This window comes from Ochotona curzoniae, unplaced genomic scaffold, assembly GCF_017591425.1.
Source record: "Ochotona curzoniae isolate NIBS_2020 unplaced genomic scaffold, NIBS_Ocur_1.0 contig_2321, whole genome shotgun sequence".
Classification (NCBI taxonomy): domain Eukaryota; kingdom Metazoa; phylum Chordata; class Mammalia; order Lagomorpha; family Ochotonidae; genus Ochotona; species Ochotona curzoniae.
Window position 1 is genome coordinate 18,020,531 of NW_024465421.1, and position 25,864 is coordinate 18,046,394.

General features: G+C 47.1%; 2 protein-coding genes across 6 annotated transcripts in view; both read left to right on the forward strand.

The window, feature by feature from the left end:
* ZC3H7A (zinc finger CCCH-type containing 7A) overlaps window positions 1-17,652 on the forward strand; it is a 41,139-nt gene extending 23,487 nt beyond the window's left edge. For 4 of the 5 annotated variants that reach the window (XM_040973323.1, XM_040973322.1, XM_040973321.1 and 1 more), the window contains 14 exons: window positions 252-456; window positions 1,510-1,574; window positions 2,048-2,234; window positions 3,265-3,426; window positions 4,625-4,821; window positions 5,087-5,187; window positions 6,184-6,365; window positions 7,447-7,523; window positions 8,692-8,825; window positions 9,182-9,287; window positions 11,984-12,092; window positions 14,317-14,450; window positions 15,797-15,960; window positions 16,768-17,652. In XM_040973323.1, the coding sequence (XP_040829257.1) occupies window positions 252-456; window positions 1,510-1,574; window positions 2,048-2,234; window positions 3,265-3,426; window positions 4,625-4,821; window positions 5,087-5,187; window positions 6,184-6,365; window positions 7,447-7,523; window positions 8,692-8,825; window positions 9,182-9,287; window positions 11,984-12,092; window positions 14,317-14,450; window positions 15,797-15,960; window positions 16,768-16,957 (2,013 nt within the window). In that variant the 3' untranslated portion in view covers window positions 16,958-17,652. Of the gene's footprint in view, window positions 1-251; window positions 457-1,509; window positions 1,575-2,047; window positions 2,235-3,264; window positions 3,427-4,624; window positions 4,822-5,086; window positions 5,188-6,183; window positions 6,366-7,446; window positions 7,524-8,691; window positions 8,826-9,181; window positions 9,288-11,983; window positions 12,093-14,316; window positions 14,451-15,796; window positions 15,961-16,767 lie in introns of those variants that run through there. The other variant, XM_040973326.1, reaches the window with a different exon arrangement.
* Window positions 17,653-21,048: 3,396 nt separating this feature from the next.
* The window catches only part of TXNDC11 (thioredoxin domain containing 11), a 53,905-nt gene continuing 49,089 nt past the window's right edge, over window positions 21,049-25,864 (forward strand). Inside the window, exon 1 of the mRNA XM_040973327.1 lies at window positions 21,049-21,437. Coding sequence (XP_040829261.1) covers window positions 21,178-21,437 — 260 coding nt within the window. The 5' untranslated portion in view covers window positions 21,049-21,177. The remainder of the gene's footprint in view (window positions 21,438-25,864) is intronic.

The following is a 25,864-nucleotide window of genomic DNA, read 5'->3' on the forward strand; positions in this document are numbered from 1 at the left end:
TAAAGGTGCTGGAGATTATGCCTCAGTCCTTGAAAACAAAACAAAACAAACAAACAAACTGGGCTGAAAAAGGAATAAGCTTTTTGTAGATAAAATTTTTGTAATGCATCTTGATGTTAATTTAAACTTTGCTGTGTATCATGATCATTCAGTGTAATGACTTATTTTTAAGTGGGAGTGTTGAAAGTATGGCTAAGCCAAGTTTATAACAGAGTTTCCTGAATTGCTATCTGATCTCTTCTCTTCCCCAGTCACCATCTCTGTTGAGAGGACCCCTGGCGACAAGCAGCGTCAGCCCTAGCTTGCCCTTTTCGGCATCTCTGTTAGGAACCTTACCTGTTGGGGCGAGGTACGCGCCTCCACCCTCCTTTTCAGAACTGTATCCGCCTCTGACCTCATCCCTAGAAGATTTCTGTTCTTCTTTAAATTCATTTTCAGTGAGTGAATCCAAAAGAGGTAAGACTCCAATCTTAGCTATAAACAGTCATGTTCTTTTTCTAACTATGGAAATTTTTATGTTGCAATACTATAGTGAACTGTAGGGAGCAGGAACTTGGATTAATGTCACTGTAGCTAAAAATGAATCCTAAAAAAAAAAAATCCTGAGGCTTCATTTTGACTTTTCCTTGTTTTAACTGTGCCATTCTGGAAATCAGCGGTCAGAGGTGGGAGAATACAACTGTGTGCGGTTTTTATGTGGGATTCTTTGGGTGCAAAGGGACTTATAATACATTCTTCAGCAAAGAGCTGTCCTGCCTTAATGAGCCAAGGCGAAGGTTGTCCTTTGCAACTGTGAACTAGGTAAATGCTGAATTGGAGTCTGTGTGCAGAGTGCTAAGAATGGGATTTGCTTGATGGGTCATTCTTGGAGCTCAGCAGCTCATGATGTAATTTTGCAGGAGCCTGCCGACTTTTGGGCCTCATACCTGTTTCTGTATGCCTGGGTTTAGTATATATATACGTTAAACAATGAATAAAAGCCTTCCTATTTTTCTGAGCTGCTGTGAGATTAATAGAACAAAAATCCAAACAGCTGTGTTAGAGATTGTCAGTTGATGAGAGTGGAATATGTGGAGACAGAGGAGGAAAGAAGCCATTGAAGTGTACCCTCGGAGAGAGAAAGGAGTTGAACCTTTTTTTTTTTTTTTTGAGAGTTCCTATTTTTTTATATTTGTTAAAGAAGATGCTCTTATCTCGTTTCGAACGTGAATAATTTACTTAGTCTTTTTAACAATCCTACTTAGCATGCTCTGCCTCAGCTTACTTCTCCAAAAATAACTTTTGATTTCAATTTGCTTGACTAAGGGTTGTTCATGCTTTTGGTTTGTAGAGGAAAAAAATACTCCAGAGCCCTCTTGAGTGTCGGTGGTGAACAAGAAAGGCTCTAGAGCTGGGAGGGAGAACGATGTGGGAGAATCAGAGCAGGTGGGCTTCAAACCCTGATGTTCTAATGACCTGATCAGAGTGAAAAGGTCTGCTCAAGTTTTTTTGTTGTTGTTGTTATTTTAGATCTGTCCACCTCAACTTCTAGAGAGGGAACAACGCTTAACAACAGTAATTCTTCCTTTTTATTTGTAAGTGCCACTTCCTCTTTGGTGAATATGTTGTTTCAATGGCACCTGGGTCCTTTAGTTACTGAGTTGTTGATTGAGCATAATGGTCTCCCTTGAAATTTGTGTGTGCCCTGGGAACTGGTGTGATAAGATTGTTCTGGAGCATCCAGTAGTAAGTGTTATGTGTTTGGGACTGGGTCTGTTATAGCACATTAGTCACCCTTGCAGTCAAGGGTGTGCAGTACAAGAGGTGTCAGCAGGGCACAGACACGTGGAGGGAAGGTCTGAGTGCCCTGGGTCTATCCTTATAGATTCAGAAGATCAAAGGGGGCCCTAGGCACCCAGAGGAGGACAGTGTGGACAGGAGAGCCCTAAGGTGGTAGGGGTGCCCAGGACACCATGGGGCTGACCTCAGATGAGTCCTCTTCCTCTCAGCCATGATAGTACAATATTCATTGTCTGTTGTTTGTTTTTATTTCTTGTTCTTCTTGCAGATGAATGCACCAGGAATTTTCTATGCTCCAGAGAGTTTCCTGGGAATTTCAACTCAGCCTAGAAATGACTTTGGAAACCTTTTTGGAAGTGCGATTACTAAACCCGCATCATCAGTGACGCCAAGACATCCCCTTGAAGGAAGCCATGACCTGAGACCAGCTTGCCAGATCTGTTTTGTAAAATCAGGTCAGGAGCAACAAGCAAGCGGGGAGCATGAAGCCAGTTTGTAACTTGGGATTTGTAGGAGCGGCTCTGGTGACGCCTTCATCCACACTGTGATTTTTTAAAAATATAAGATTTCTTTACTTTATTTGAAAGGGAGAGTTAAACAGAGAGAAGGAGAGACAGAGAAAGAGATCTTGTATCTGCTGGTTCACTCCCCAAATGGCTGCAAGGGGCCAGAGCTGAGCTGATTTGAGGCCGGGAGCCAGGGCCCAAGGACTTGAACCATCTTTCTGTGCTTTGCCAAGCCACAGGCAGGGAGCTGGATGGGAAGTAGAGCAGCCGGGACTTGAACTGGCGCCCATGTGGGATGTTGGTGCTGCAGGCGAGGCTTAGCCCATCATGCAATGGCACTGACACCCGACTGTGATCTTTCTAAGGAAACAGCAGCAGCTTCTAACTGGAGTCTTTGGACTTGCTGTAGACTTTATGGGGTGCAGTTCTGTTCATAGAACTGTGTGCAATTGGGTGTCTGCTTTCAGAAGTCTGCAGGTTGAAATTTTTATGATATTCTTTGTGTTCTGAGTAAGTATTAAGGAGAGAATTCTCCAAGACAGCAAACACTAGAAAAAAGTATTGTAAGACCAACATGTGATGTGATGTTTATGAAAATTAAAGTATTTTCCTTTAGTTTATTTTCATATCTTTGCCCCAAAGAAATGAGATCCATACTTTTTTTATTCTTCTGCTCTGAACTCAACTTTATTTTCTTTCTTAGATTTGTGTTTATTTTTTGCTTGTGTGAGCACTTGGAAGTTCTTTGCAAATTATTTCCCATATAGTTAAATAAGGTTATTACGTTTGGCAGTGTGGGTAGGACAGGATTGTGTGTCATCTGCCGAACAGCAGGAAAGGCCGTACTTCCATGGCCTAGTGGTATGTTAGGGTTGTGGAAATGAGATGTTCATGATAACTTTTTTTTAGTAACTGATGTTTGTCTACTTACATCTTAACATTTTATGTTCACAAGTAATCCTCTTTTTGTCTTTTTCAGGCCCTAAGTTAATGGATTTCACTTACCACGCTAATATAGATCATAAATGTAAAAAGGACATTTTAATTGGTAGAATAAAGAATGTTGAAGATAAATCATGGAAAAGAATACGTCCAAGGCCAACAAAAACAAATTATGAAGGACCATATTATATATGCAAAGGTAAATGGTGTCATTGCTTGTACTGGTGTCCGCTGCACACGTGACCGCTGACTGCAGCAGCTTCTGTAGTGTTACCGGAAATGTTTAGACAGGGCCAACGCCAAGTTCCTGACACTGAAACCTGTCACCTTAACGTCCTCTACTGGAGTTTTTAACATCTTGGGTATATTTTGTGGTTATGGAAATAGGGCTTGACTTTTGTTTTTTTCTTTGTAAGATTTATGTGTATTCATTTACTCACTTGAAAAGCAAAGTGATGAACAGGGACTAAGAGAAATCTCCCATGTGCTGATTCACTCCCCGTAAACCTGCAGACCGCTGGCGCTGGGCATGGCCGGAGCCGCAGCCCGGAGCCGCAGCCCGGAGCCGCAGCCTGCTCTCCCACGCGGGCAGCAGCTGCTCAGTCACTTGGGCCCTCAGCTGCTGGGTTCACGGGATGTCAGTGGAGACGTGGATTGGCGTTGCAGTCGCTGATACTTGAGCTGATGCTGAGATGGGAAGACAGTGTCCTCATCAAGGCTTTCCCATCTGTGCCACAGTGCTGGCTTCCGCCTGAAAACCATTTCAAACCTTTAAGTTTCTGACTTGGTCTAAACTGTGTTTAAGATGATTTGGGGAAAACTTGGTATTTTCTTTTTTTGGCACAAGAGCTGTAAGTGTCTCTGAATGAATTTTTAAAAACGTAAGTGAAATACATGAGACTATCAAGGCTTTTTAAAGTTTTACCTATTTTTTTATTTATTAAAAAGGAAGAGTGGGCCCGGCGTGGTAGCCTAGTGGTTAAAGTCTTCACTTTGCACATGCTGGGTTCCCATATGGGCGCACCATTTCCCATCCAGATCCCTGGTTGTGGCCTGGGAAAAGCAGTCAAGGACGGCCCAAAGCCTTGGTACCCTGCACCCACATGTGGGAGACCTGGAAGAGGCTCCTGGCTCCTGGCTTCGGATCGGCTAGCTCTGGCTATTGTGGCCACTTGGGGAGTGAACCAGTGGACAGAAGATCTTTCTGTAAATCTGCTTTTCCAATTAAAAAAAAAATCTAAAAAAAGAATCCCATCCTGAATAGGCTTCTGTGTGTGTGGTGTTTGGTACTGCCCAGGGATTGTTTCAGACCCGCAGGATGCACTCAGTGTGGTGAGCTCACTGGCTGTGGACACTCCCGCGGCGCTGTCTCAGTGTGTCCTCTTTCCCGTGTGCAGACGTTGCTGCCGAGGAGGAGTGTCGGTACTCAGGCCACTGCACCTTCGCCTACTGCCAGGAGGAGATAGATGTGTGGACACTGGAGCGCAAAGGGGCCTTCAGTCGCGAGGCTTTCTTTGGTGGCAACGGGAAGGTCAACCTGACTGTGTTCAAACTACTCCAAGAGCATCTCGGGGAGTTTATGTTCCTTTGTGAGGTGCTCTAAGATCCTCCCCCCCTTTTTTTTGTGCCTGTGAAATGGATGATAGCCTGACTAGCTCAGTGGTAACAGGTGCTCCACCTGCGGCTCTCACTCGGTGACCAGCAGCTGCTGTGCTTCTGTTGAGGGGTGCAGTCAGGACTTCATGTGGAATGTTCACCGACACAAGGGTGGCAGGCTGGAGTAATAAGGATCATATGGGGGGGGTACAAAATTTTAACGTGATGTTATATTTTTTTGTAATAATCCTTCTCTGTTTCAGAAATGTTTTGATCATAAACCTAGAATGATAAGTAAAATAAATAAAGATAATTCCACTTCCTGTTCTCATCCATTTATAAAGCATGAGTTTGAAGACAATAAGTAAGTGGCCAGTTTTTCATTTTGTGATGGAGGGGATGAAGCTAATTATTGTCTTTAGATCTGGCATAGCAACTTCCCTGGGTGCTTCCCCCAACCCCTAGACACACATCCAGCCTTTCGTGGTTGGCTGTTGTTGTAAAATACCTGATAGTAAATTTGGTTGGAGATTAAAGAATGATTAATTTGATTATTTAATATAGCAAATCATTGTTGGTTTATAGCTTCTCATGGTTTAAGTATTTTATGGCTTAAGTATAATTAACATTTCTCCATTAGTCCACTTATTACATATAGTGATTTTTTTTTCTAAAGATTTGAAAATGGGTTCTTATTCTAGGATTTGATATTTTGTTCATACACACACATTTTTGTATGTATAAGAATATTAAGTTTGTAGAAAGTCAAAGTAAAATATAATGTGTATTTTGGGGCTCTGTCATCTGGGTGGCAGGAGCCTATACACTCGTGCTGTCATGTACTGCTGTGCAGGAGCGTAACCAGGCAGCCAGCTCAGAAGCCCGGTCACGGGGACCTGACCTGCCACTCTGGGCAGTCTGTGTTATAAACAGCGCCTGACCTGTTGTGCCACCATGCCGGTTTTTTAATTATTTATTTATTTGGTGGAGAAAGAGAGCTCCCATCACTGGTTGAGATGCCCACATTAGCCAGGGTTTTACCAGGACTGGAGACACGAGCCAGGAATTCAATCCAGGTCCCCCACGGGGGTGACAAAGGCCCCGTTGCTTGAGCAGTTACTGCTGCCTTCTAAAGTCTACATTAGCACGAAGCTGGGACTGGGAAATGAACCCAGGAACTCCAATGGGAACACTGGCATCTTGATCTCCACACTCAAATATTTGTTTCCAAAATGTCTTGGAATTTATTTTGTTCATTCCCTGTTTGTGTGTGTGTGTGAGACAGAGAGAGAGAAAGCGGGAACGATTCTATTAAAACTATGGAGAACAATCCTGGAATGTCACTCTGTTTTCATTTTAGGTGCCTTGTCCACATTTTGCGAGAGACAACAGTAAAATACTCGAAAATACGTTCTTTTCATAGTCAATGTCAGCTTGATTTGTGTAGACATGAAGTTCGGTATGGCTGTTCAAGGGAAGATGAATGCTTTTATGCTCACAGTCTAGTGGAATTGAAAGTCTGGATAATGCAAAGTGAAACAGGTAGGCTTGTACCCGGCCACGGTGACTCGCTGAGAGCAGTCAGGGGCAAAAAACAGAAATGTGGAAGCCCGTACTTCCCCACTGCCTTGAAGTGGCCGCACTGTTAAGTCTGTTTTTTGTTTTGTTTTGTTTTGTGTTTTAGATTTATTTACTTTTATTGGAAAGATGGATATACAGAGAGGAGATAGAGAGAATGATCTTCTGTCCACTGGTTCAAGGGGCTGCAACAGCTGGAGCTGAGCCATTCTGAAGCCAGGAGCCAGGACTTTCCTCAGGATCTCCCATGTGGGTGCAAGGTCCCAAGGTATTGGTCCATCCTCAACTGCTTTCCCAGGCCACAGGCAGGGAACTGAAAGGGAAGTGGAGCAGTCAAGATTAGAACCGGTGCCCAGGACCCAGTGGGATAGCCTAGTGGCTAAATCCTTGCTTTACACATGCTGGAATCCTGTATGGATGCTGGTTCATATCCTGGCTGCTCCACTTCCCATCCAGCTCCCTGCTTGTGGCCTGGGAAAGCAGGGAAAGCAGTAGAGGATGACCAAAGCCTTGAGACTGTGCATTTGTGTGGAAGGCCCAGAAGAGGCTCCTGACTCCTGGCTGCAGATTAGCTCAGCTCTGGTCATTGCAGTCACTTAGGGAGTGAACCAGTGGATGGAAGATCTTTGTCTCTGTCTCTCCTTCTCTCCGTAAATGTGGTCTGCTTTTCCAATAAAAAGAAGTTAAAAAAAAAAAAAAAGAATGAAAAAAGTGGTGACCATAAGGGATCTTGGCATGTGCAAGGCGAAGACTTTAGCCATTAGACTACCATATCGAGCCCAACACTTAAATTTTTTCTGAACTTGAGCTCCTTTCTAGAATTGCCCTTTTTGGTGTGGGCTTTTGCAGTTAAATGCTGATACAAGTTCATCATGTAGTATTTCTGAGACAGAAAGATTCCTGTGTTGTAAATCCCCATTTTCTAAGGTAAGTAGGATGTTCCTTTACCCTTGGAGCTAGACTCGGCTGCATGGGGCTCACAGCCCAGAGCTCACGGGATGGGTGGCTGTTGAGTGCACACAGTTAGAGTTTGTCTGTTTCCCAGGTATCTCACATGATGCCATTGCTCAAGAATCTAAGCGTTATTGGCAAAATTTAGAAGCAAATGTTCCTGAGGCTCAGGTATGTTCTCTTGTTGAATTCCTGTATTGGGTTATCTTGCTTAATGAGTATTGGTTGTTGGTAAATACAATTTATACTTAAGGTTCAGTTACTTTTTTTAATGTTGATTCCATTGAGTAATTTTTAAAGATATTTATGTTAAGAACAACAGAGACAGAGATCTTCCGTCTCCTGGTTCACTCCCAAAATGCCTGGGACAATTGGGCTGGGCCAGGCCAAAACCAGGAGTGCAGTGTCCTGATCCCCCTCGTGGGCGTCAGGGCTTAAGCACTCGAGCTGTCAGTGTCACCTGTGCCCCTGGGCTTAAAGCAGGAGACTGGGACTTGAACTGACAGGCCTGTTAAGATGTGAGTGCCCTACTGGCCTTTCTCGCCAATGATTAATTCTTACATAAAAAAGCAATTTATCTTTTAGTTAACCATAAGAAGGTTTAGTCATTCTCGGATATCAGTCTACATGTAGAATGCTGTTTTCTTGTGTAGTTTCATTTGGGGATTCTTAGAGTATGTGGGAATTGCATTTATGTTTGTAGTTTTTCTTTTACCTTGTACCTTCTACTCTACCTCTCCCTGCCAAAAATTCAGCCAGCGGTTCCAGTCATCCATCTCAAAACTGGCTTTCATAGATTAAGGCCAGTATCTGTTATCAGTTTTTATCACACTCTCTTGCCTTTGAAGGGAGAACTGATGATGGGTAACTATGTGGGCATAAATACAATCAGGTCTCGAACGAAACATTTTAAAAAATGCATGGTGATTTATTTTTGTGCAGAAAACTGGTTTTGTTTCATTTTTTTTAAAGATTTATTTATTTTTATTGGAAAGACAGATATACAGAAAGGAGGAGAGACAGAGAGGAACATTTTCCATCCGATGGTTCACCCTCCAAGTGAGTGCAATGGCTGGAGCTGAGCCAAGCCAAAGCCAGGAGCCAGGAGCTCCACCAGGTTTCCCACATGGGTGCAGGGTCCCAAGGCTTTGGGCCATCCTTGACTGCTTTCCCAGGCCACAAGCAGGGAGCTGGATGAGAAGCAGGGCTGCTGGGATTAGAACCGGCATCGGTATGGGATCCCGGCACATGCAAGGCGAGGACTTTAACCACTATGCTATCGCGCTGGCAGATAACTGATTTTCTGATGCCATTAAGACTTATCTTTTGATTGTTCAAGGTACTTGGCACTCAAGGAATGCCTGGATCTCTTAATATGAAGATAAAATTTGTATGTGCTGAATGTCTGAGAAATGGCCAAGTCACTGAACCAGATAAAAACAGAAAATATTGTAGTGCAAAAGCAAGACATTCGTAAGTATTGTGTGCAAGGAAACATTTATGATGTGATGAGATTAAGACTTTAAGAGCAGCAGAGGAAAGTAGGTTATTTAGGCATAATTACAAAAGGGAAGAGGAAGAGGTATTTTTTAGGTATTAGCTATTAAGAATTTGAAAGCCATGTTTTTTCCTGTGTTTTGTCCATCCTTTATTTAGAGTTTATAGGGCCTATTTACAGCCGTCAGGAGGAAGGGAAATGATAGCACCCTAAGGTGTTTCTTTTAGAATGGTTGTGAAAATCTCTGGGCCTTCAAGCACAGACCTTGTCCCCCATTGATATGATGCCTTTTGCCAGTGTGTCTGTTTTTTCTGAACTCCATTTTTCTTAGGTGGACCAAAGACCGTCGAGCGATGAGAGTGATGTCTATTGAAACTAAGAAGTGGAGGAACATCCGTCCTCTCCCCACAAAGAAACAAATGCCTGTACAGTTTGATGTACATACGTAATTTTTAAGCCACTTTTTTCAAATTAGGCTTGCAAATCATTAGAAAATAGTAGTAATTCAGTTTGGAACTGAAGTCCTTTAAATAATACTCCTCAGCAGTAATGAAATTTAAGTGGTTCTTCTTTTATTTTCCTTTTCCTTTTGTGTGTGTATGTTTCTGTAACAGTTTTCATATTGCTAGAAATTTTATTAGTTATTTGGAAAAAGGAAATAGGGACTGGAATGTGGGCTTAGCCTTTTTCAAATGAATTACTTTGGGAGGGAATGAGGGAGAATCATGATTTTTGATTCTTCAGGTTTGATATCAGACCCAAGGCCAACTGTTAGTATGATGGCTCTTGGTGAGTTGTTTTTTACCGTGTTTTATACGAAGCAATTCTAGATAAAAGATACTCAACATTATAAGGTTTTCTAGAAGTAGCCAAAAAAAAAAAAAAATTTCAGTGTTAAGAGAAATGTGTTTCTTAAAATCTTAAAAAAAATTTTGTTTTCTTTCGTTCTTTTGTTTTGTTTTGTTTTGTTTCTTAAAAATCTTTAAAGTGAAAATACCAAGCCAACTTCAAGTTGGGCTGTCGCTCAGTTTGGGGCATTCTTCAGTGGCCTCTGGACTCCTCCCTTCCTCCTGCCCTCTCCCCAACAGACAGGGTCTGGAGAGTGCAGAGGTACTTCTCGTGTGTGACATCATGGACGGGCACACTTGCAGCAGCCATAGGCTGTCAGCTTTCTGCCCCCATGGAGCAAATATGGAGACAAACTTTGCCCAGAAATAGGAGATGGGGGTTCTCAGAGTCCCTTGGGAATGAGGCCTCCCTCTGTGACTTATTAGAACTAAGGAAGAGGCAGGTGAGTTTTCACCACCTAGATTGCCTTACAGCATCAGCAGGTTTACACCAGAAAGGTCAGCTTTTGCAAGATGTTGGCATGTTTGTTGTCTCATTGCAAATGGTTTTAGAGTCAGGTACATCAGTGGTGTATAAAGGGCAGAGAGGCTTTCTGGACCCATGAAGTCTTGCACTTTAAAAGACCCTGGAGATAATGTTTGTGTTGAGGACTTGGTTAAAACGAGGACAGGTGAGAACAGCTGTAGCTCCGAAGGCAGCTGCTTGGGACTTACTCATCATGTGCAATCGTGAAGGTGGCGTGTCACCCTGCTACACCGCAGTAATTCTTCTTTCTCCCCTGCAATGCTAGGTATTGCTAAGGGGCTCTTTTCCTGAAAGGAGTGAGAGAGAGTGTGTGTTTCCATGCATGTGTGCCAGGAAGGGCCCTGGTCAAGTTGTTCAGCCTCTGGTTACTCTCTTGTGAATGGGAATAATTGCTTCCAGGGCCTGGCTTCTCCTTGAACGTCTCTCTCTGTTCCTAATCATTGAACTTGGAGAGTCCTTGGTAAATATTTCTCTATTACTAACTAGTAAGTGTTCATTGAAGCTCAATGGAGAAAGGAATGTGACCAAGGCAGTCACAGGACTGTCTTGTTGACCCTGAACTTCATGCAGATTTTCAGGGTGGGGCTACTGGACTTGGCCCAAGAGAATGAACTCTGTTGGGGCTTCCTGCTTTTAAAGTTTAGATGCTGAGCCTGTAATGTTACATAAGGCAAGTAGTGTCCGGGGCCAGCTCTGTTGAAACACAAAGTTATGGCAGTGATCTGTTATCCTAGGGTTTAGGCTATAAAAAATCAACTTGATTGTTCTTTAAGAATGAACTCCACAAGGGATGAGGGTTCCTCGGTCTTGACTGTGTGATTGTTAGACATGTCCACATTCTGCTCATCCCCACTTCTTTTTTCTTTAAGATTTATTTATTTTTATTGGACAATCAGATATACAGAGAGGAGGAAAGACAGAGAGGAACATCTTTCATCCGTTGATTCACTTCCCAAGCAGCCACAATGGACGGAGCTTAGCCGATCCGAAACCAGAAGCCCGGAGTCTCTTTCAGGTCTCCCACGCAGGTGTAGGGTCCCAAGGATTTGGGCCGTCCTCGACTGCTTTCCCAGGCCACAAGCAGGGAGCTGGATGGAAAGCAGGGCTGCCAGGATTAGAACCGGCACCCATATGGGATCCCTGTGTGTTCAAGGCGAGGACTTTAGCCGCTAGGCTACCACGCTGGGCCCATCATCCCCACTTCTTTACTCTCCACAAATATCACTGTATTTACTTCCTTTTTTAATTTTTAAATTACAAACAAACTGTCAGAAGAGGTGGTTTTTGGAAACTTGTAACTTTGTGGGCTGGTGTACTTACTAACCACCTGTAGACAGTGCGTACTGAGGGAGTTAGGGAGTTGGGGCGAGTCCACTGCTCCTGAAGGCTTTGGGTAGCCGAATTTTCTTCACACAGGGGAGCAGGTGCTGCCTGACCAAGAGGGCCAGATATTCCCACTGTGACTAGCAACTGTGGGGAAGGAGTCAGTTTACCAACATTTTCTTAGTTAAAAAAAAAAGTTCCATACTTCAAGTTTTCCAGAAAAATTTGAGTTAGAAAGTGTATCATTTCCCATCGTTTGAGCTCATAGTCAATTTCAACAGAATCAAATGAATCTTATTTAAACATTGTATTATCAAGCATTAGTACAGAAAATAATGGCTAGTTTTGGTTAAATGTAAGATTTAGGTAGTCTCCCAAGTGTGCTCTCTCTTAAATTATGTTGGTCTTTTTTGTTTTGTTTTGTTTTTAAATCCAGCTATGCAACCACATTGCTTCTGGGAGGAAATGTCAGTATGTTGGCAACTGCTCCTTTGCTCACAGCCCCGAGGAACGAAAAGTGTGGACCTACATGAGGGAGAATGGCAGTAAGTTTGTGCTTGTGCCGTCTGTGAAGTTGTAGAAGCCAGCTTGTCTGGATGGTCCCCTCTGATGACACGCTGTCTGTCCATGAATACCACAGTTCCACGCTGTTGGTGACAGTGGCTGGAACATGTGGCCACAGCTCAGGCAAATGGCATCTGATGTCCACGTGGGTGTAACTAGGACACATTTGGACAGGAAAGTGGAGGTCCGCATCCTCGGAGTGGATCCTGGAATGGACGAGGTGCGTTCCATCCCTCGCTACCTGTTGGAGTCAGATGGTCATCTTCAGCGGGCAGTGACCCCGAGCTTACCTGGTTAGAACTTCACTGGGAGGACGGGCCCAGGTGCCAAGGTTCCAGGAGACACTGTTTATCTTGGTCAGATTTCAAGGTTCACAAGAAGCCTTTGAGAGGAGCCTCACATGACCTCTGTGTGAGCTCTAAAATGTGTCATTACTTGGGTCATTGTTCTTTACTGACCAGTAAAATGACACAGTGTACCCCTGCCGTGTTGGGTTGTGAGGACACTCCGGCTTCAGGCTGCCACTTGCCATGTCCGTGCTTTGCTCGTGCATCAGTCAGTTTCTTGTGCGCACAAGGCTCTTGCTGTTTCATCTGGAGGGAGGACATGAGGCTGGTCTGAAGCTGCGTGTGTGTCAGGGCTCAGGAAAAAGGTTCCTGGTTCTCTGTCCTCTTGGCCTGGGGACAGGAGTGTGTTGTTAGAAAAGATAGACAGCAAAGCCAACTCTAATCAGATCCTCATTTCCAGAAGTTTTAGCACAGTGGCTGTCATCTGGGGACTTTATTTTTTTTAAGGTTATTTATTTATTTTTATTGAAAAGTTGAATGTAGAGAGAGGAGGAGAGACAGAGAGGAAGGTCTTCTGTCTGTTGATTTACTCTCAATGTGGCCACAGTGGCCAGAGCTGAGCCGATCCGAAGCCAGGAACCCAGAGTCTCTCCAAGTCTCCCATGTGGGTGCAAGGTCCTAAGGCTTTGCGCTGTCCTCAGCTGCTTTCCCAGACTACAAGCAGGGTGCTGGATGGGAAGCAGGGCTGCTGGGATTAGAACCAGCGCCCAAATGGGATCTTGGCGTGTGCAAGGTGAGGATTTTAGCTGCTAGGCTACTGCACTGGGCTTTTGGGGGCATTTTTGTGACATGCTTTCCCTTCTCCCTGGGGATACTGGGCAGTATCTGGAGGTGCCCCCTGGGGATACTGGGTGATGTTTGGAGGTGTTTCCTGGTCATGACCTGGAGTGCCGTGTGGGCATCTGGCAGGGAGACCCTAGGGATGCTGTTCAATGTCCTGCAGTGCACGGTACAGAACCCAGCAGTCAGTGAAGTAGGCAGAGCGTGAGCCGCCCACCCCATGCCCCCCCCCCCGGCTTCAGCATTGGACAGCAAGGTGGACATACCTGTTCTTAGCATCAGTGCATGAGGTGGCCACTGACCAACACCTGGTCACAGTTGTGTTATAAACTATCCTGTGGGGCCCGGCGCGGTGGCGCAAGTGGTTAAGGTCCTCGCCTTGCATGCGCCGGGATCCCATATGGGCGCCGGTTCTAATCCTGGCAGCTCCACTTCCCATCCAGCTCCCTGCCTGTGGCCGGACCCTGCACCCACGTGGGAGACCCGGAAGAGGCTCCTGGCTTTGGATCGGCATAGCATCGGCTGTTGCGCTCACTTGGAGAGTGAATCATCGGACGGAAGATCTTCCTCTCTGTCTCTCCTCTCTGTATATCTGCCTTTCTCCTGTGTAGGTCTTTGGGACTGTGGCTTGACTGATACCTGCCACTGGGGTCAGAGTCTTGACCAGGACTAGCTTGTTTCTCATCTTTCTTAATGAACAATGTGGGGGTGTGAGGGCTCCTACCCCCCAACGCCATGTAGGTAGCCACATGTGGTTGTGGTACAGTAGGAAAGCGTTACACAGGGCATAGCGGGCAGTGTCCTTAGGGTGGTTCCTGACTTTCAAATAGCCCTTGCCAGTTCAGGAAGGAGTTAATCTAGAGAACTCACGCCTGTGGTCCGGCCATCTGAAGCTGACTTTAACCTGTGTGAGCTTACCTACTACCTACCCGGAGCTCCCGCTTCCCGCCTGCTGTAATTGAGCTGCTGCAACTCTGCTGTCTTCTTATGAAAACATTTGCTGATATCAAATGTGCGTGGGATGTCATGCATAGCTAAGGGTGTTTATGCTGCTAAAAGCAGTTCTTTTTTTCTTTAGTACAAGATATGGAGCAATTTTATGAACTGTGGCTAAAGAGTCAGAAAAATGAAAAAAGTGATGATGTAACCAGTCAGACCAACAAGGAAAATGGAAAGCAGATTCACATGCCGACAGACTATGCCGAAGTGACCGTGAGTGCCGCAGTCCCTGCCCCAGCTTGGCCACACGTCCCCTTGCCTCCTGCAGAACGTGGCTGGCCCTTGTCTGGGTGCTGTACCTTCTCTGCTCTGTGATTCTCTGCTTTAGCTTATCTCCCTTCATTCTCAAACACTTTCTGTCCTTGATCCTTTTTCTGGTTTTGGAGCCAGAGATGTATGAGTCCACGTGCAGGTTCTCGTCCCTACCTGCTTGGGACCCTGGGGCGATGGAGAGGCCAGGGGTGCAGAGTCTGTGCCGCCCGCTGCAGTGGGGGCGCCACATGTGCTCACCAGCTCCTCGCTGCCAGGCCTCGCCTCCATGTGTCTGCAGAGGTGAAGTGACTGGCGGCTGTCACTGCTGTGCTTTGCCTTGAAGTATTTCAAGAGGGTGATTCCATGACTGTCTTGAGCCCAGCATCGCCAGCTAATGGATGTTAACCATTTGCTTCTGAATGATAAATAGTAGGCGGCAAATGGAGTACAAGCTCCATTTCTTGCCTTTTCACAGGGCCTGGAGCCACCCCTGTGTACTTTTCCGGCTGTGCTGGCATATCGTCGTCACATTTCTTAATGTCTTGTTTTACCTGGTGTGGTTTTTAAGCAGTTGCTTAAACATGATATTCTGTTACTTGTTTCCCACTAGAGTTTTTGGCATCTCTCCTTTCTGGTTCTGTCACTTCCTGGGCAAGTGGATGTGTGTGTGTGTGCCTACCTCTGCCAAGGCCTGGTGCCAGTTCCTCTACGTACCTCTGTGTTCCTTGGCATTTCCAGAGAAGGACTGGCTGGATCCTGAGAGTGACCTGGGGTGTTTGAATAGATAGATTTCCTCACTAAGAGCCCTCCCTTAGTGGCGGTCTGTTTTTTCTAGTGTTGTACTGGCCAAACACTTAGAAGCTGGCCTCTGCATTGAAGTCCCTCCATGGCAGTGCTCCATCGTGGCTCTGTTCCTCACAGGGGTGGTGTCTTTACTGCCTGGCACTCAGCACCAGCCTGGTCCACGCTGAGAACCTCACTCATGGCCTTAAATGGAGTGGCCCTAGTCCCCTCTGGCTGGCTCCGGCTTTTCCTTATGGCGTTCTCCGTCCACAGTCCTTGTCTGAGCCTGCCCTTTGTCCTTCCAACAAACATCCTTGTTTGCACACCAGCTCCTGTGGCCTCCCTACTTCAGACATGCCGAGCACTTGGCAGGGTTTGTCCCCCTCTTCCTATCTACTGGCTGGCTGTCTTGTGGTAGATCTGCTTGTTGGCCTGCCCCGTGGGACTGGGCTCCCTGGGAAGGGGATGCGGGCTGTAGAGCAAGTGTCCTGAGGAGTGTGGGCTCTGTGTCTTTGCACACTTAGGTGGACTTCCACTGCTGGATGTGTGGGAAGAACTGCAATAGTGAGAAGCAGTGGCAAGGCCACATCTCCTCAGAGAAGCACAAAGAGAAAGTTTTCCACACCGAGGATGACCAGTACTGCTGGCAGCACCGTTTTCCAACAGGATATTTTAGTATTTGTGAGAGGTACGTAGGTTTTTCCTTGTGATAATTGATGCGGTTGTAGGACTTCTCTGGAAATTCTGTCAGGAGATGGAGAATGTGCAGGTGAGGCTGCACTTCCCAAACCCTCTGCTGGCTGTGGCCAGGCCAAAGCCAGGAACTGGCAACACAAGCCAGGTCTCCCATCTGAGTGGTAGAAGCCCAACGATGTGGGCCATCTTCCTGCTGCCTCCCCGGGTGTGAATCAGCAGGAAGATGCAATCAGGAACATAGCTGGGGTTGGATGTGGGTGACTAGCCTGTTCCCATCAGCATCTTTCACGAATACAACTAAATAGCTGAAATGTACTGATTTTTCTCTTACGGATGGCATGGGTATAAACTGCTTATCTTTTTACGGTTTCCATATGGGGTATGCAGCTCACAGAGCTCATGAAGTAAACCCTTTCCAGAGCAGGACAAAGGGTAGGGCAGCACAGCAGGTAAAGCTGCATCTTGTGCTGCTGACTTGCCATATCCTGGTTTAAGTCCTAGCTGTTCTGCTTCTGGGTAAACTTCCTTGTGCACCTGGGAAGGCAGTAGAGGCTGGCCTAGGAACTTGGGTCTGTGCCACCCAGGTGGGCCAGCCACATGGAGTTCCTGGTTCCTGACCTGGGCCCATCCTAGACTCAGCTGTTGTAGCCATTTGGAGAGTGAGTCAGCAGATAGAAAATTTCTGTTTTTCCTGCCCTTTAAATAGATAAATAAGTGTTAAAAAAAAAAAGAAGAAGAATGTTGTCTAGAATTTTATAAACAGCTTGCATATGTTCACCCTGCTGCCTTGTCCTGATAGGTATATGAATGGTACCTGCACAGAAGGAACCAACTGTAAATTTGCACACGGAAATGCTGAACTTCATGAGTGGGAGGAAAGAAGAAAAGCCCTAAAGATGAAGCTCAACAAAGCACGAAAAGATCACTTAATTGCCCCAAGTGATAATGACTTTGGAAAATATAGTTTTTTGTTTAAAGATTTAAACTAATATGCTGGCTTTTATATATGTAGCTTAATCAGAGCATTGACCAGAAAAATTGCAAGTGTTGTAAGGCACGTGGCAGAAGGGCTGCAGACTTTCTGCTTGAATTGGCATTTATCTTGAGCAGCAACCCACAGTAGGTAGGAACATGGGCTGTTTAATGGGTCTGGCCCAGCTCTCAAGGAACCGCTGACGTCAGATGGCACAGGAACTGCTCCCCAACTGCTGTGTGCTGAGCAGCGTTTTGGAGGAAGAGCTGGGAGGAGGAGATGATGTCTGGGGTGATTGTGAGAGGGTCTTTCGGTGCAGAACTGTGGTGATGAGAATATACAGTGAACCGGGATCGGAGTCCCCGCAGGATGACTTCACGACTTAGCAGAACCGATGTGTGTAATATAATAATGTTTGCTACTTATCTATGTGTAGGTTGCTAAAAAGGATTTTCTTAACTCAGACTTTAAGCCAAATAACCATTTAACACCAGTTAAATGGGGTATTTTTCTGTATTTGTATCTTTCATTATAATAAGGGAACTGAGGATCATGTGCAGTGAGAATATTTTGAAAAATAATAGTTGACTCAAACTTTATTTCTTGGTCTTTTGCTGTTTAAAATGATGATTTCAGAGATTAAACTTGTACTGTTGGTATTGTGTAGTGTATGGACCAATATTGCCTGTAATAAAAGATTTTATATATAAATCTCTTCTACTTTTTGATATGCTTTTCTCACAGACAACTGTGAAAACTGGGTATTTGGATTTTAGAGAATATTTAAGTGATGAATGATGAATCCAAGTTAGAAAGAATGGAAAGCAACTTCACAGTGTCTCATGTTGCTGGACAAGGTCACCCTTTGAGGGGCGCTTCTAGGTGTCACCTCCATGAGACAGAGAGACAAGGTCAAGTAGTCAGCTAGAGAGCCCACTCAGTAAAGGTATGGGCAGGCTGGGCTGGCACCAGAGATGGCACTCAGCAGCCTTCAGAGGGTGGCACTAGCCAGCCAAGAGGAGGTGTAGCCAGCAGTGCAGGGCGTTGCCTCCTGCACCCATCACTGGAGCCACTTGTCAAGAGCTGGATACCTACAACAGGAACTGCAGGCAGAGAGGCTCCCAGCTGTTTAGCCCAGCAGACACAGTCACTTCCTGTGGACATCTAGAAGGAGTGTGATGGGGGTGGCACAGCTGCAGGGGCGAGATGCCAGAGGCACAGCAATATGGAGACGGGCAGCAGGAACGCATCTTAACTTGTCAAATACCCAAGTTGTGCTGGACAGACATTTCCTAAATAGTACAGAAATCTTACTCTGGCATTTCTCTCAGATCTTCCTTACATCTTTTTCTAGGTATTTTCCTGTACCCCTTTCCTCCTCTTTTTTTTTTTCTGGGGAAAACTGATGTTAAAAGTTGACATTAAAGGCCTGGCATGATGGCCTGGTGGCTAACTCCTCTGGTTTGCTTGCACCAGGATCCCACATAGGCGCCGGTTCCTGACCCAGCTGCTCCACTTCTTATCCAGCTCCCTGCTTGTGGTCTGGGAAAGCAGTTGAGGACGGCCCAAAGTCTTGGGACCCTGCACCTCCATGGGAAACCTGGAAGAAGTTCCTGGCTTCTGGCTTTGGATCGGCGTAGTACCAGCTGTTGTGCTCACCTGGGAAGTGAATCATCGGAGGGACAGATGATCTTCCTCTCTGTCTCTCCTCCTCTCTATATATCTGACTTTGCAATAAAAATAAAATAAATCTTTAAAAATAAATAAATATTTTAAGAAAGAAAAAGTTGATGTTAAATTCCACAAAGATGTCTGGCCTAGCATTTAAAGACAGCTATGTCATATGTAGGTGCCTGGGTTCAACGCCGAGTTCTGGCTTGTGACCTGTGAGGTCAGTGTGAGGCAGCAGTAGCGGCTCAGGGACTGGATTGCTGCTACCCATGTGGCAGGCCAAGATTGAGTTTCCTGTTTCCACGTGTGGCCCAGCCCACCAAGAGCTGCTGGGTCTGTGCAGTGAACCAGTAGATGGGAGCTCTATGTGTCTCTGAGTGGGTTTGTAGCCTGTTAGGCACTGTGTTTCCCATTACGGTGCCTGGTTTGATGTCCAGCTCTAACTCTTGATTCCTGCTTCATTCCAATGCACACAGCCTGTGAGTCGTCTTAAAGAATAAGGAGTTAATGATATAGTGAAAAACTATCCACTTAATGCATAAGATGGAGAAGGAATCCAAAAGGTAAGGGAAAAGCAAAGAGCAAAATGACAGGTGTGATGAAGCTACCTGACCTGCTGGGCTTTCTGGTTCGGGAAAGTGGCCACTGAGTGCTATTATGGTCACACAGCTCACTCGGCAGAGGTGGAGGTCTCACTTCAACTTCCGGGCCATGTTTGCAAGTGTTTTAATTTGAAAGGCACAGTAACACACAGAGATTTTCCACTTACTGGTTCACTCTCCAAATGCCAACTGACTTTAACAACTGGGGCTGGGCTTTGATGAGCCTGGAGGCTTAAATAGGATATGCACAATGCTTGCCCTATTGAAAAAAAAAAAGTGATTTTGAAAGGCAGAGTGATAGAGGATCAGTCTTCCATCTGCTGGTTCCCTGGCCAAATAGCTGTAATGGTGAAGGCTGGTCTGGGCCCAGCCAGAGCCCACAGCTCCACTGTACCCTCCTCATGGCTGGCAGGGGCCCAAGGACACAGCCGTCATCTGCTGCTTTCCCAGGCACATGAGCAGGGAGCTGTTTGGGAAGTGGGCTGGAACCGGGATTTCAATATGGAATAGCAGCACTCCAGGTGGTGGCTTAACGTTCTAAACCTCAACACAGGTCCCTTTTTCCTTTGAATAACATCATGCCTCAGTTCCCTCAATGCCGTATTTGCCTGGTGTGCAGTTATTGATACTGGATCAGTCTGTTTCTCTTACCATACTCACTACACAGATCACTCCTGATACCAAGCAAACAGTTCCACCGCAGTGCACGTCAGCCAGGAGCCGTCTGACAATGAGACCCCAGGTTCCTCCAACTGCCAGACCAAACTGGAAGCCAAGGTTCCAGAGCTCCTCTCTGAGAGGCTCCCAGAACTCGGGGTAATGATCTGGGTGGGTTGGTGTACCCGGGAGACTGGGTGCAGGCAGTCCTGCCTTGGGAACCTCTGTCCTTCCAGGTCTTGTCTTAGAGCAGGGTGTGACTGCTAATGAACTGGGTGGGGGAAGCCCAGCAGCACCTGTGGCTTTCCTTCCTCAGCCTTCCTCCCTCCAGGACATTAGACCTCCTATCTGGAGTAGATAGTGCTATCAAAAACCACCCACCACATTATTTCAGGCCTGGTGATGCCAGGGAGGCCTTTCTTGTTTTTAACAACTCCTTCCTGTGCCATAGCACAAGTCCCATCCATCTTTGCAATCACAAAACTCAAAAAGGACGGTTTAGCTCAGAGAGGCATGCACTTTGCAGAATGCACGCCCCGGACTCAGCCGTTTTCTGGGCAGCAGCCCTCATCTAGTGGAAGAAGTCAAAGAGAAGAAGCTACCTATTGGTGATCTGCCCAGCTCCCGTCCTCGCTCTGCAGGAGGGCCTCGGACCCTCGCGCTGGGATAAGCTCCTGTAACTAGTGCAGGGGGCAGCAGAGCGGTCCTGCACATCTGCCGCAGACTTCCCATCCGGGCAGTGAGTAGGGGGTCCTGCACTGCACACCCTCCTCCCAGGGCCTCTCTGAAGTGGCCGACCCACAATAACGAAGGCTGCCCCTTTACTACAAGTCCGGCACTTTCCATGAATTCACCTCACTCAGTCCTCAAACCAACCGACCTGCGTCCTTCGGGGCCGGTAACCCGTCAGCTCTGCGAACCTACACAACCCCTGCCGTCTGCGCAGGCTCCGCGAAGGCGGGGAGGGCGGGGCCACCGGGAGGCGACGACTGCGCAGACTCGGAGGACGCCGATGGTGGGAGGGAGACGGGGCTCCGGGGTAGGTAGGCGTCTGCGCAGACTCGGGGTGCGGGGCGTGGCCTCCGCGGGTGGGGGCGTGGCCGTCGTACGGGTCGGCGTCCGTGGAGCGGAGGGGGCGGAGCGACGTGCTCCGGGGGGCGGAGCCCGAGCCTCCACACGGCTGACGTGGAGGGTCCGGGTTAGCGGGCGCTGCCAGCTGAGGGACTGGGGAGCGGCGGGCCGGGCCGGGCCCTCGGGCCCTCGGCGACGGCGGCGGCGGTATAAAGCCGGCGACGGGGAGCATGTAATGTCGGAATGCGGAGGCCGCGGCGGCGGCAGCAGCAGCAGCGACGACGCCGAGGACGAAGGGAGTGCTGGCGGCGGCGGCGGCACTGGCCCCGCGGGCTCCGGCTCCCTCAGCCCGGCCCCGGCCGGGACGTCCTCGGCGAGCCGGCTCCGCCGCGGGTTGCGCGGTGCCTCCCTCATGGCGCGCCGGCGGCCCGAGTTGCTGTGCGGGGCCGTGGCCCTGGGCTGCGCGGTGCTCCTGGCCCTCAAGTTCACCTGCAGGTGAGGCTGCCCTGGGCTCCCCGGGTTCCCGGGCCCCGGCGTCCCCTGCGCAGGGTCGGCGGCGCGTGGTCGGCTCGGGGCCTTCGGGGTCGGGGGTCGTAGCGGCCTTGAGCCCCTCCTGCCCGCCCTATGGAATGTTTCCGGGTGCTACCCTGCGCCCCTTCCTCGCAGAGGGGGTGGGCTGTGTTTCTGTACTGTTCCTCACCTGTTGGGCTCTCGGGTGCACCTGTCACTTCCGCCCCGGGCTGTAGGACCCCCCATTCCTCACTCATTTCTTGTGTTTCACAATGTCTGGAGGGTCCCAGACTCCCCTGGGGGAATTTGATCTGTGTCCATGGAGGTGTCTGAGCAGACAGGAGAGATCCTTGCCCCCTGGAGAGGGTGTGCAAAGTGCACATGATGTTAAAGGGCCTCTGGCAGTGCTAGGAGGGCAGTAGGACGGAAAAGCTCGTTCTGAGGAAGTGACATTTGAAGCTTGCACGGGGAGCGGAAGGGGCCAGTCCTAGGAAGGTCTGGGAGAGAGCTCTCCAGGTAGGGGTGGTAGCACGCGCGAAGGATGGCAGACTGTGACTGAGACGAAGTTCAGAGGTTGGGGCTTTGGGAGCAGGACACACGAGCCTTCATGTGGGCAGGAAGTCTATATTCCTTGTGTTTCTGACCTCCCGAATGGATGTACGGTGTTTCTCTTGGAACACGGTATTGGTGAAATGTTTTGCCACTGACATTCTGGTGGCAGGTCCCCCCGGGGGAGGTCCCGGTTGTAAACATGCTTTGGTTGATGGAGAACAGGGTGTGTGACCCGTGTGGTTAGGGGACAGCGGAGAGAGACACGGATTGTGACTGCTGCCACTGAACTCGGTCCAGCAGAGGTTCTGGGCTGGCGGCCTTGGTTGTGGACCTCTGTCCTCTGTAGGTTATAAGTCTGTATCCATGATATGCCGGCAGCGTCCTTCGAAGATGTCTCACGCACTGCCAGCAGGATGAAATTGCCTGCTTGGGAACCACTCCTTTGTGCAATAGTTTATTTATTTATTTAACACATACCTGAGAACCTGGTTTGGGGTTTCATCTTAAATCTCACTGGTCACTGATAAAAGTCTGGATATTTTCTTATTCTTCCCAATTTACAGATGGGTGGTTACCCCCATCATACCACCTGTTACTGTTAAGAGGATGAATTTGAATTTTTGTTCTTTTTAGAAACTAGTTTCTTTCTGTTAGTCATTGTGAAATGACTTCATTGAAATAGACCCAGAGTTTTACAGGGTAGAATATTACAACTTAAAGTCTGGGTTCAAACTGGGAGAAATTTCTCCCTTGAAGGGGTGGAGTTTTCAGTCTGCAGATAAAATGTTTCCTGTTGGTTCTGAGGCAAACAGGATATAAAACTCTTGGGCCTCCAGGAGGAAGCAGGAGCGTGAATCCAGTTCCTAGAGCTGGCAGAGCAAAATCCAAACCTGCGTGTGGCAAACAGCGAGCTGGCTTGGCTCCGCCGTTCTCCTGGTGCGCTTCCCACAAATTCCACAGTCTTGGAGTATACTCGGAGAAATGTTTTAGGGTCTTCCTGGATTCAGTGCTGTTGCGGTTCTCTTGTATCATTGCCGTTTGGATTCCATTTCTTTCCCTCCCCACCCCCTGTCCTATTTTAAGACTTTTAATGAGGACAGAGGCAGAAGGGAGAATAAGTTTTTTTCCTGTAATTTAATTTTTTAATAATAGCTCTGTGTCTGCACGAAGTGTCTGCTGTCTTCAGTATCAGTTCCCTAGCTGAATTTAAGCCAGATGATATAAAAGTGGTTGATTTACAGTTACTTGCAACTAATAATCATGTGTGCTTCACCATCTTGCCTTTCTGCGCCTTAAGTGTCCAGGGCTGGGTGGGAAGTTGGCCCGGAGGTGAAGACAGTGGGTTAGGGGGCATGAATACTACCCCGGAGGACCGCGAGTGGCTCTCCAGCCAGCTCTGCCTGCTGATTCCAGCTAGTGCAGAAGCCGGGGAGACAGCGGTGACCACCCAAGGGTTGGGGTGCTGCCACCCTCTTGGAATGTCCGGATCGGATGTTCCATGTGGCCCAGTGCTGGTGCTTGTGGGCACTGGAAGAGTGACGGAGCAGGTGCGAGGGCTCACTCTGCAGCTTGTTTTCTACCTCTCCCGTAGGTGGGGGGAGTCTCTTGATCCTGCTTTTCTTTTATCCAGATTTAAAGGGGGAAAATGTGTATCTATGTGTGTGTATGTGTGCATACATTTATTTTGTCTTACTGAATTTTGTAATTTCAAACTGCTTCTGATGAGAAAGGAGGCCTAGGATGTGGATTTCATAAGCAGATTGGGGCTACCGCAGGCCTCTCCTGTTTGCGGTCATAGCTTGAGCATTTTGCACATGTGCCTTTAATGTCAGATCTGTAGGAAATCCCTGATCCAGGTAAGGTTTCTTGAACACCTGAAGCCAGTGGAAGAGTTAATCGGGCACTCTGACGTGGCCAGAGCAAGTGTTCTTGTTCCTGGCTGGTGTTTGGTTTTTGATTGGTCTGATATTTTATCTGGCTGGTTTATTTTAGGAACTTAGAATAAACTCAGCACTTAGAGTACTGATTGATGGTTAGCTTTTCTTGGCTGTTAGATGCTTACCTTGGTCCTTGGATTGTAGTAGTTGATACTGAACATGCACCAAATGGAGTTTGAATGAAAGGAAACTCCAAAAAGCAGAATTTTAGACCCCTTGAGAAGGGGCCCTTTTCTTGCCACAGGAACTTCCTCACCTCTTTGCAGAGCTGTCTTCCTGTCCTCTGGATGTCAGGTTAATTGTTGCTACCCTGACCACGACCCCATTGGAGGAGCTACCAGGGCCATGTATTATGTCGTCCTGTTAGGTTCTTTCCATAGCACTAACTGGTTTGTATTTTTCTACTCTTGTTGCTTCACTTCTCGCCCTTTTGGCTAAGATCAAGTGTAGTATCTACTCTTTTGTTGCTTACTCTTCTACTGTTCAGTGGTTTTGTTGTGGTCAAGGCAAGCTGGTTTGCTGCTTTGTCTCAGTGCCCATGCCAGAAGTACTGTGTGGGAAAGTACCATAGTTGATTGCTAAGGGGTCGGGGTCAGAGCCGCCTGGGATACTCAGATCCTGGCTCAGAAGACTGAGTTGAATCCTGCTAATCTGCCTGGAATACTTGCTAATCCTAAATCCTGAGGGCCCTGTCACCCCCTACCTCTAGACCTGGCAGGAGTTCTGGACTGCTTGCTGTGGCCTGGCCCACCCTCTGCGCTTGCGGTCATTTGGGGAGGCAGTCAGTGGGTAAAGATCATTTTCCTTCTCTCCGCCTTAAAAAATCTTTTTAAAAATTGTTCAATAAGCATTTCTGAGTAATTGTGTTTTTTCAGGCTATGAGTCTGCTCTACACAGATTCTGATTGCAGGGTTTAAGTGTTTGCATGAATAAATAGGAGATTGACTCCTTCTAACATTTCCCCCTGTTTTGCAGTGTAAATACTGTCATAGTGTGTGTACTCTCTAGTACTTGGCTTTTTTCATTCAGTATAATTATATTGAATCTCATCCAAGTTGTAGTACTTGTGAATCGAGTCGCCTTTTTTTGAAGTTTAGGAGTAACATCTAACTGTAAGAACAGGCTTTTGAGTTTATCCTCTGACCTGATGAGTCACACCGGCCTTCTGAGGCTCACTGTCCCTGTGGTTTATCTGGTACTGTCCTTATGCTTTTATCTGTGTCTTTATATTTTAAAATGTCAGTAGTTTGTAGTTGACTCTTGCTCTCTTTGGCCTGGCAGTCTTTCAATTAGTTGGGTGGTTTGGTCCGGTTACAGTTAATATTATCGTTGATTTAGTTGGGAATATGTTTGCTTTTTGGTTTCTGTTGTGTCTTCTGGTTTTCGTTCCTCATTTGGCCCCATTTGTCCTTCTCTTGCGTTAATCTTGTTTTCTTTATGGTTCTGTTTTTATATTCCGTTTCTCTGCTAAACTGTGGTAATGGTTTTATGCTGGGCTAGGACTTAGTGAGCTGTAGCCTCCGCCAGAGGACTCCGACCCCTTGCTCTGTGTTCCTCCCCTTCTGACTGCTCCCTTGTGGGAGCCTGCAGCCTTCGGAAAGCCTGTTTTCCAGTTAAGTAGGCTGCTGTTTTTGCTATTCACCCTTTTTACCCTTAGAATAGCTTGGATAAAGGGACTTCTTAAAAAACGCTTGCAAAGATGGAGTTCAAAGATACATTGATTGTGGTGCAAAAAGGTCATGGAAAGTGGAAAATGAAAAAACATTGCATGGATTTCAGAAATGTTTTGTGCCAGATAAACACCACTTCTGGTGGTGGCCCATGTGCTTCTGCCCCAGGGTTCTGAGGTTGGCACCAGAGTTGGTGGTCTCTTTGGAGAACCAGAATGCCAAGATGAGGCTGGGGCCTGGGGTGTGGGAGGCA